At 34.2% G+C, this 11,322-nt stretch overlaps 1 protein-coding gene across 1 annotated transcript; it reads left to right on the top strand.

Annotated features, from left to right (window-relative positions):
* Positions 1-7,053: 7,053 nt before the first annotated feature.
* LOC144430698 (uncharacterized) lies at positions 7,054-10,896 on the top strand. Its single transcript, XM_078118737.1, has 2 exons — positions 7,054-7,558; positions 8,891-10,896. The coding sequence occupies exons 1-2, from the start codon at positions 7,116-7,118 to the stop codon at positions 8,940-8,942; spliced, it is 495 nt and encodes a 164-aa protein (XP_077974863.1). The 5' UTR covers positions 7,054-7,115; the 3' UTR covers positions 8,943-10,896.
* Positions 10,897-11,322: the final 426 nt, after the last annotated feature.

The following is an 11,322-nucleotide window of genomic DNA, read 5'->3' as shown; positions in this document are numbered from 1 at the left end:
ATTTTTATGATTTCAGGCAGATCAGCGGCTCAACTAGATGAAGTTTGAATGAATTAAGTTATTGCCTCATCATCCAACTTATAGGATAGAATACGATTTCCCATTTATCTTGGAGGAGAGAAAAGGCGATAAGACGGCTTAATCAAATGACGTCCCACGACCTTTAGACCGGTCACCAGGTTGTTGACATCAGTCTGACGAGGACGTATAAGAGTTATCAAACCCCAAATCAGGGTCAAACTCGAATTCTCTCTCAAACGGAGAATCTATGAATCTATAGCGGGACGCCAGGACTCAATAACTCATATGTAGGCTCAGGTCGAGGGATATTTTCAAGAGAAAATTTTTGTTTGTAAATTTTTTTGTTTTTGTATTTAAACGCTAGTCAACCATTAGTCAAAAGTGAAATGAGTTTGCTATTCTCTATCTGATCGTTTCCGGATATACAAAATCAAAATTTTCATTTTTTACTCATTCGAGGCGTATGTACGTACTCATTTGGCATATTCTTGTGATATCCTCATTTGACCCCGGGCATATCACAACAGTCACATCAAAGTAGATTATGGCGCATTTCTCAGAACTTAAATTTTCTGATCGCCTCTCTCCTGGGATGAATATTGAAAAATCCCTTTTTTAAGAAATGTAGCACAGAATTTATCATTCTATTGTTTACGCAAAGAAATCAACAACGTAATCGTCATAACGTTTATTTGATATAAAAATATCTGGCTGCTTGTGTCGTAACTTTTAGTTGTCATCATAAGAAGAATTTTCTGATCATCTTATCAACTTTCCTCTCGCATGGGATGAGTGTTAAAAAATCTTAGAATATCCACCCTTCTTTGAGAAATGCATATCAGACTATATATCACTCTATCGTCTATACGAAGAATTTGACCACGTGATCTTCATAACGACTATCAGCCCTGAGGGCATGAGAGAGTTAGTTCAAATTAAATAATCCAGCCGCTTGTTTCGTAACTGTTGATATCAGAAGAAAAATAATGGCGAGAAGAGAGAAGTGTATTTTCAAAGATTATTATATGGACAGAACTAAACTACAGTTATTCCTTGGCCATGCAATGGTGTCTTTATTTTTGTGAGAAGTGGTGGTGCAGCCGATAAGACGATTTATAGCAAACTCTGGCCTCTCGTACGTTCACCATTCCTTGTTGGGTATGGGATTAGTTAGCCAGTTGTTTGTTTGGTCAGAATTGGCAATATAAGAATTCCGGTCACTTCCAAAAAAGTCGCTCTTTACTTTACAAGTGTCTGTTTGTACACAGCATTCACCTTATACTTCAAATTTTAACATGGCCTTTTCTGATAATAGGAGCCATCTACGTCTGTTTATATTGTATGTCAGTGTGATATTCTCATATAATATTACAGACCACATGCAGATATGCCCTAGGCAGCGTTTCATTTGCATTCAATTACCTATTGTTATTGTATCGATATTTGAATAGAATAAGATAAACCAAGTTTGAAGCGTTATTTCGGCTGCAGCAATATCTCTCGTTGGTTGTAACGATAATGAAATATTCATATGATGAGGTAAAGCTGTTTGAATTTCGAAAATTTATCACATTGATGGTTTTCTATATATTATACGTTTGTTAAGGCTTGTTCAGGTATCGTAAATAAGGTTGCGAAAGTAATTTACAGTGAAAAGCGGGCTACTGAAAACTAAGATTAAGGTTACTAATATTATTTATCCTTTCTCGATTGTATATTTTAATACTGTTTATCTCAGCTTAGTTGAGGGTAGGTTAAGTAAGATTGGTTAATATCCCGCCTTTTTATTTTAATCTTAGCGAACTGTAATTAACAGGTATCGCAGCTAAGTCGTTGATTGTCTCACTTTTTCAATTTTAATCTCAGCGAAAAGTTGCATCGATAAACTAACCATAGCTAACGTATAATTGTGCCAGAGTAATGGGGAGAATATGAACTGTAATCACAGTTACCTTACATAAGATTGCAAGTAATTTGTAGAAACGAGCAGGTTACTATTCTGATATTGGCACTAATATTTCTAATCCCCTTCTTTATTCAATATTTCAATACTGTTCACATTAGTTTAGCTTAGGGCGAAAAGTTGCAGCGATGAACTAACCCGACCTAATGTATATTCGTAGCAGAGTTTTGCCGAGAATATGAATTGTAATCAAAGTTATCTTGTATACGTTTGCGAGTAATTTGTAGAAAGTAGGTTACTATTCTGATATTGCCACTGACATTTTTGATTATTTTCTTTATCTTATACTATATCTTAATGCCTTTTACCTTAGTGTAGGGTAAGTTAGATTTAATTACTGTCCCGCCTTTTTATTTTAATCTTAGCGTTACCAGTTAGTAAACTAATTAGATGCTTACCGATATATAAACTATTTTAACAGTTATCATATATTGCGTTCTGATATTACCCGCCGCTAATTTTCATCTGTTTTTTATTATCCTCTATCTCAATACTGTAAGTTACGAAAGTTACGTTAGGATGAGTTATATTGGTCATTGTTTCACTATTTTATTAGGCTGCAGCAATAAACTAATTCGACCTGACGTATATTCGTAGCAGATGTTTGCCGAGATTTTGAACTGTAATCACAGGTATTGCAACTTAGAACAGAGAAGGAGAGACATCAAGAACACTGCCATCATGAACCTCTTCCGTCTATCGCACATCACGTTTTTGTCATAAAAATTGGAATCAAAAAGCTTGTCTGTGGACTTGAATTAGAATGTCGAATTGCATATCCCAGAGGCGCGTGTACTAAAACAAAAATGTTCCGAGTGTGACTTGTTTAAAATGTAGAAGTAAATAGGGCTGAGCATTTTCGAATACCCGAGGATTTCAGAATCGAATGGGAATTTTTTTTCGATTTGAATCGAATCTGGAGTCGTATTGGGTCCCCCAGACACATGAATTACTGAAAACATACAATACATAACCCAGACAAATTGCTGAGCGTTTACATACAATAAAAAACACGTTTTCACCAATAACTCAGTACAGAAAAGAGTCAAATGCCAAAATTGGAATATTGGATTCGAATATTCGATTCGAAATGCCCAGATTAGAAGTAGATAAAAGAAGTTTATTATTGACGATAAAGGCAATTGAGATTATATATATTTTGTTCGTCGTCTAAAAACCAAGCTTGAGCGTAGAAACTGGAAAAGTGCTTGTTGTTTTGATAATTAATTACGAAATATGTGGATATGACCTCAAGAAATAATCTATTTCAGCCGTCAGTAAGTTTATCTAGCTCAGCGTTTTTCATCCGGGATGGGTATATACTAAATATTATATAGTATAATAATATTAGATATAGAATTTTCAGGGTAATAAACAAATTTTCTTTTGACTAAATTCGACACACAGATTCAGATCCAATTCAGAAACGTTAAATAATATTACAAACGTACTAAAGATCTATCCAAATGTAGGTTCTCAAGATACCAACGGATTTATCAAAGAAATAGATAATGAAGCTATTAAAATAATGTTGCCATCAATAATCATGACGTCACCGATTTCGTACGTAAGAAAAAATACTATAAAAGATGAATGTAGGATTTGCATTGTAAGCCTAAGTCTATGAGGCGTATGGCTGTGGAGAAATCCAGTTAAACGTCACACCTCCTTTATTTCGCGCACGGCCACATTGCTTGCAGACGACTTCTGGTGTTTTTCTATTGCTTTTATCATTCCTGTTAAAACGTGAAATGAGTTGAGTATTCCGTCAATCGTTTTCAAAATTCCAATAAAACTCGAGGTTGATTTTGGAACCCATGAAAATAAAGCGAACAATTTCCGACAAAATAAATACGAGATAAAAGTCTCGTATGCTGATAAACTTGGTAAAATATTTGTGGTCGTAATCCCCCTTGACGTCTTGAATAAAAACGAGAATTGTTTTTACATATTGTCTGGTACGTGAGTCGATGTTTCAATACACATCAAGCAGACTGTAAATTATTGAATAAACAGAGCAGAAATATTAACAAATAAAATTTCCTTCAAATTTCCAAAACAACAAATCGAAAGGCACCGGTACGTATTATTATAATATCGGTACAATTGAATTGTTACGAATAGCACGTGCTTAAGCTGTGATAATGGCGTAACAATTGGTGGGATCCAGAACGCAAAAAGGTATAGCCATAGAGTGTTAAACTATTCCAATTCGGCGGGTCTTAAAAAGTTACGCTGTTTGGGAACCACTGATATAGATAGATTAACCATTATAGAAAGTCTATCGAGGGCTTTAAACCAAGAAGGAGAATGTTTGAATTTTTGAAATTAAAGTTTTAGGCTTTATTCACCAAATTATTTCAATGAAAGGTTGAGATGTTTAAAATCAAAAATGTATGTTTCATCATTTTCTCAAATTAGTTCGTCCTTTTGTCGAAACGCTCGTTCCATACAGCAGGGCTACTCAACTGGCGGACCGCGGTAAGAATCCGGACCTTTCGGGTATTCGATTCGGACCGCGCCTAATTTTTTATTTTGAATCGTTCGCTCCACTTTTGAAGTTCCTTTTTCTAAAATCACTCTTTTATAGATTTAAATATATATGAAAAGAACTAAAGCGCCTTAAAAAAACAATCTCGAATAGCTAAAAATCATTAGTCGGTCGAGGAAGTGGCGTTTAAGGATGCCGAAATATAATATCTGGAAAGACCGGACCCAAATATTTTTGAAGTTTTGTATGCGGATCTTTGGTAAAAATAGTTGAGTAGCCCTGCCATACAGTATTCGATTAACTCCCGTAGTGTGTGTACCGGGTTAGGGTTAGGCCATAATTTTGTTCCGATTTGCCTTATTTCAGTTTTATTACGAGTTCGGGGACTGTCTGAGTTAGCCAAGTATACTCCCTGGCCATAGGCTTCCGTCCCTTTACACAACTCGATGTAAAATAGGCAAACAAAACCTCCATACTGTAATCACAAATACAACAATCAAAAGAAGCGGACGAATCTAAATCAACAAAGTTATCCAAGCAGAAAATCGCCTTTATACGCTGAGAAGTATAACATCACAATCGTTGAATTTTTGAGACTTTTTATTCACCTCTTTCTTGGTTGGCTCTCGCTATCTTTTAATTTAATTTATATTTATTAACTTGGATTTATGCAGCATGATAATATAATCTAGGTAATATTTTTGACTTTTGTTTAATGTCATCTGCTTCTCAACTCAGCAAACAAGGTGTCGTCGACATGATGACTTTGGTGGTCTTTCGCGGCCCCTCGTCAATTGCGGAAATAATTGTATATCCGTTTATTTAAATTGATCGTTTATTATTATATTTGTTTAATTTTGTCGTTACAATATTTCGTGCACGACGAAATAAATACCTGAATCAGTTCGACTCAGTAATAAAATGTGACATTGTGCACCACGGGCGCTACATCGAGAGTTTTTATTTGGCGCTTGTAATTTCACATGACGAGCTAACGATAGCTTATATATATATTTTTTTTTTGCCAGTTCCGATCGTGTATGAGTGTATATATTCAGTTTATCGTTTCCTATAGTTAAGATAGTTAGTAGTTATACAGAGTGAAATTTTTTCTTTCTTTTGGAACAGAGAGAACATAGCTCTTGCGCATATCATCCTATATAAATGAAACTTTTGAGGTACAATTATAAGTACTCCTGAAGTATGCGTACCGTGATTGCGGACACCGGAACGTCATATGTATACCAGGATAGAGTTAGGCCATAATTTTAGGTACAATTACTACGGAAGTCACTTGTCTAGTCCCCGAACTCGTACTAGAACTAATATAAGGAAAATTTGAATAAAATTTTGGCCTAACCCTAACCTGGTACACATACTACGTTCCGGTGCCCGCCATCTTGGTACGCATACTACAGTAACATCCAACTATACACAAGCATATTCTAAAGCTAGAACATAACCTTTGTATGAACCGTCTTAAATTACAGATGCCTCCTCATTTATATAGAAGTAATCAAGAAAATATATGGGTTTTGGTTTTGAGGGGCGTAACTCTGCAGGTAATCAGTTTGTTATGAGCATCGCAGCATTGGTGGGATTGTAGCCCAAAGTCGAGCCTCGGCTGTGATTGATTATTATTCAGGAAGTAATATAGGAAGTGAATAGGCATAAACACATTTATCTCAAGCGTTCATGATCTTATGAAATTGCAAAGCTTCAACGGCACTGCCGTAGTGGCGTAGTGTGTGTATACCAGGTCAGGGTTAGGTCATAATTTCATTCCGATTTTCCCTATTTTAGTTCTGTTAAAGACTGTCTTATACAAGTACGAGGCGATGTTAAAATTAGGATATTCCGCGTTTATCAAAATTGTTTATTTGATTGTATGATCTTGATTATTGTGCGTTCATGTGTCGGTATCTGCGAAAAGCATTATTATTTTGCATTCTATGGCCATGAGCGGGCTTTGTAACATCCATACCGCCGAGATATGTATCATGTTTGGTTAGCACTTGGGTTGAATATTTTGATTAACCGCTGACCATGCAGTTTTAAAGTATGCTCAGATAACCCAGGTTAAGACTGCTTACTTCGCTTAATATAAATTTTTTTTTGAAACGTCGATTTCAAAAAATTTCGAAAAATGAGAATAAGAAAGATTTGATTTGAACTAGCAAGATTGAAGATGAGAAATTTCAAGTGGTTTAGGTTTTTCTTCAAACTAAAACAACAACATTTCTGTAAAATTATGTCTCGTCCAAATCAGACTTCGTTTTATATCTATGATTAGGCAGAAGTGAAGCTACAGAAATATAATTGTAATTTGAGTAGCAAGACGTTTGAATTGAGAAAATTATTAGTGTTTCAATAGCAGTACGATACTAATTTTGTTAGTTAGTGCACCGTTGCCCAGCCGGATAGAAATTCTCTTCGTTTTTGAAGAGGAATTTTGCTTTGTATTTCCTGTAGTGTTAGTAATATTCTTTAGTTTATTATAAATACTATAATAATACCTGTTTATGCACACATTATTAAATACTTGAATTCTAATACTGATAATGTTTTCGAAATTAAGTTAAGAAATATTAACTAATTAAAGTGATGGTTAGAACTTAATTTTACATATTAGGAATAAATATGAAATCACTGAGCATCAAAGCTTTGGCCTGTTTACTCGTTTTTTTAATGGTTGGAAATATACTTCTGCAGTTGAAGCCCAAAGTTCATTACGTCACTCATGATGACGTCATCACTGATTCAAAAAAGTTGGAAAAACAAACAAATGTTATAAAAGCACTTAGGACATATCCAAATATAGATGCGCAACATAGAAATGGATTTATTAAAGAAAAAGGTAATGACGGTATTGGAATTGATGGCATCATAGAACATGATGACGCCATAGATATTGTACCCAAGAAAAATATTGTGAGCGATGAATGCAGGATTATTTTAAACGGAGATCTAAATGGAATTAAAAAGCTGAGGGAAAATAATTTGACCACCTTTCCTTGGAGTGACGTCACCAGTGATGACGAAATAATAAAGAGAGCAGCCGATTGCACCGAGTTGAAGAAAATGTGAGTGCAAATATTTTTTGCATATTTCTGAATTGAATATTACCGGGACAACACTGGATAAACATAATATTCGAAAATTCGTAGGAAAACCAAATTAAATAAATCAAATAAATTATTTTTAAAGTTCCACTTATTTCTTAAATCAGCGAATTGGAAAAAGCCAAAAAAGGCTGCTGTGATTGTTCGAGGTTTAATCCTTTTAGCAGATGATATTTGTTTGAAAAAGGTTCAGTATTAGAGCGACCATTGCTGTATAACAATTACTTGAAATATACAAATTCGAAACACGTGACTAACTAACTAGAAAATATGAATACATAAAAAAGCAAAATGGGGCTCATATATACCGTCAGAAATTTCATCACAAAGCCCACGAACCCCCAGTTCTTGATGGGCGCGTCTAGAGTGTAACAAATTGGCTAGGCAGTGCTAAGTATAATAGTTTCTCATATATCGTTGGATATAAGTAGTCGCTTTTACAAAGCCTTCACAGAGAAAGAATTTAGAAATTTAAAATGCTGAAAATAAATGAAATTATTATTACTAGAGTTATATTACTCGAAACAAATAATATTCCAAAGTTTGTAGCAGTGGTTCCAAAAGTTGATTGACCGCGGGCTAAAATTAGATTCTAAAGGATATTCGCAGTCCAGGAGAGTTTACCCCCCCGCAAGTGGTCGATACCGGTACCGGTATGTTTCAAGTTACTTGGATTCTATTTTCTGCAGTACCAGCTTTTAGATAGATCTAATGCGATAGTAGTATAAAACGCCTTATATCGATTATTTCAATTGTATAATCTTGCGCATAACCAGTGTACATGTGTACCAGTGTACATATTTTAGCGACATTTTTAATAACCAGTATTCATGATAAATTGGACTATTTATTAAAAAGTTCAATATCATTCATCAATACAGCTTTTCCGATGAGACTATAGTCACGCACGCAGTTTTAAAATAACTCTTGTCCACAGTCAAAATGGGAACAGAGCATCGTGTTGTTACAATAATTGTGACATATAGGAGGACCATGATGTCTTAAAAAATTTTAAAATTGTAAAATAAACTTATCGATGCCATATTACTGTTTTGGTTCTCACAGATGTATTAAATGAAGTAAAAATACTTAAACAATTACTGATTAAAAAAACAACAAATCTAGTTAAGATATATTGAGAACTGACTTCATAACGAAATTGAAATTGTTAAGGGACCCTGTATATCTACATTTCTAACTAATCAAGTTCGAGGTCTCTGTAAGAAGCGAATTAAAAAATAAATCTGAGAAATTTTATCCTATTTTTGCTTCGAGAACAAATCTTGTGTTCAGATTCTATGTTCACCACCTCACTCACACAAGATGGAATAAATTGGGAAGGTAATGCCGAACCAAAAGGATTCCGGTTTTTCAAAAATGGATTCCTTGGAAATCATTGGCTACTTGTGTCGAGCTTTGCTCAAAGCTTCTAACTCGTAAAATAAAAGTAATAAATTTAGAAAAGTTTCAGTGAATTTAGCGAATTGTAATAATGCTTGAAACATTTTTTTCAAAAATTTAAATACTTAATTTCGATGTCTCGTTATAGTAGTAAAATTTTTTTAAAACTTTATCCATTCGTGTTTTGATATTGAATTGAGTGCTCAAAATATGTGGCGATGAATTTTAAACAAACTCGTAAAATAGTGTTCAGTGTAAGTTAACCGTGGGTTTGGTTGACAAGATTGGTTAATACCCCGCCTTTTTATTTTAATCTTAGCGAACTGTAATTAACAGGTATCGCAGCTAAGTCGTTGATTGTCTCACTTTTTCAATTTTAATCTCAGCAAAAAGTTGCATCGATAAACTAACCATAGCTAACGTATATTTGTGCCAGAGTTATGGGGAGAATATGAACTGTAATCACAGTTACCTTACATAAGATTGCAAGTAATTTGTAGAAACGAGCAGGTTACTATTCTGATATTGGCACTAATATTTCTAATCCCTTTTTTTATTCAATATTTTAATACTGTTCACATTAGTTTAACTTAGAGCGAAAAGTTGCAGCGATGAACTAAGCCGACCTAACGTATATTCGTAGCAGAGTTTTGCCGAGAATATGAATTGTAATCAAAGTTATCTTGTATACGTTTGCGAGTAATTTGTAGAAAGTAGGGTACTATTCTGATATTGCCACTAACATTTTTGATTCTTTTCATTAATTCTATATCTTAATGCTTTTTACCTTAGTGTAGGGTAAGTTAGATTTAATTACTGTCCCGCCTTTTTATTTTAATCTTAGCGTTACCAGTATAGTAAACTAATTAGATGCTTACCGATGAATAAACTATTTTAACAGTTATCATATATTGCGTTCTGATATTGCCCGCCGCTAATTTAAGTTTTATTTTATCCTATATCTCAATACTGTATATCAAAAGTTACGTTAGGATGAGTTATATTGGTCATTGTTTCACTATTTTATTAGGCTGCAGCAATAAACTAATTCGACCTGACGTGTATCCGTAGCAGATGTTTGCCGAGATTATGAACTGTAATCACAGGTATTGCAACTTAGAACAGAGAAGGGGAGACATCAAGAACACTGCCATCATGAACCTCTTCCGTCTATCGCACATCACGTTTTTGTCATAAAAATTGGAATCAAAAAGCTTATCTGTGGACTTGAATTAGAATGTCGGATTGCATATCCCAGAGGCGCGTGTACTAAAACAAAAATGTTCCGAGTGTGACTTGTTTAAAATGTAGAAGTAAATAGGGCTGAGCATTTTCGAATACCCGAGGATTTCAGAATCGAATCGAAAATTTTTTTCGATTTGAATCGAATCTGGAGTCGTATTGGGTCCCCCAGACACATGAATTACTGAAAACATACAATACATAACCCAGACAAATTGCTGAGCGTTTACATACAATAAAAAACACGTTTTCACCAATAACTCAGTACAGAAAAGAGTCAAATGCCAAAATTGGGATATTGGATTCGAATATTCGATTCGAAATGCCCAGCCTAGAAGTAGATAAAAGAAGTTTGTTATTGACGATAAAGGCAATTGAGATTATATATATTTTGTTCGTCGTCTAAAAACCAAGCTTAAGCGTAGAAACTGGAAAAGTGCTTGATGTTTTGATAATTAATTACGAAATATGTGGATATGACCTCAAGAAATAATCTATTTTAGTCGTCAGTAAGTTTATCTAGCCCAGCGTTTTTCATCCGGGATGGGTATATACCAAATATTATATAGTATAATAATATTAGATATAGAATTCTCAGGGTAATAAACAAATTTTTTTTTGACTAAATTCGACACACAGATTTAGATCCAATTCAGAAACGTTAAATAATATTACAAACGCACTAAAAATCTATTCATATGTAGGTTCTCAAGATGCCAACGGATTCATTAAAGAAATATATGATAAAGCTATTAAAATAATGTTGCCATCAATAATCATGACGCCACTGATTTCGTACGTGAGAAAAATACTATAAAAGATGAATGTACGATTTGCATTGTAAGCCTAAGTATATGAGGCGTATGGCTGTGGAGAAATCCAGTTAAACGTCGCACCTCCATTATTTCGCGCACGGCCACATTGCTTGCAGACGACTTCTGGTGTTTTTCTATTGCTTTTATCATTCCTGTTAAAACGTGAAATGAGTTGAGTATTCCGTCAATCGTTTTCAAAATATCAATAAAACTCGAGGTTGATTTTGGAACCCATGAAAATAAAGCGAACAATTTCCGACAAAATAA

The sequence above is a fragment of the Styela clava genome, chromosome 12 (genome assembly GCF_964204865.1).
Source record: "Styela clava chromosome 12, kaStyClav1.hap1.2, whole genome shotgun sequence".
NCBI lineage: Eukaryota > Metazoa > Chordata > Ascidiacea > Stolidobranchia > Styelidae > Styela > Styela clava.
Note: the sequence above shows the minus strand (reverse complement) of the source record. Positions and strands in the feature narration are given on the sequence as shown.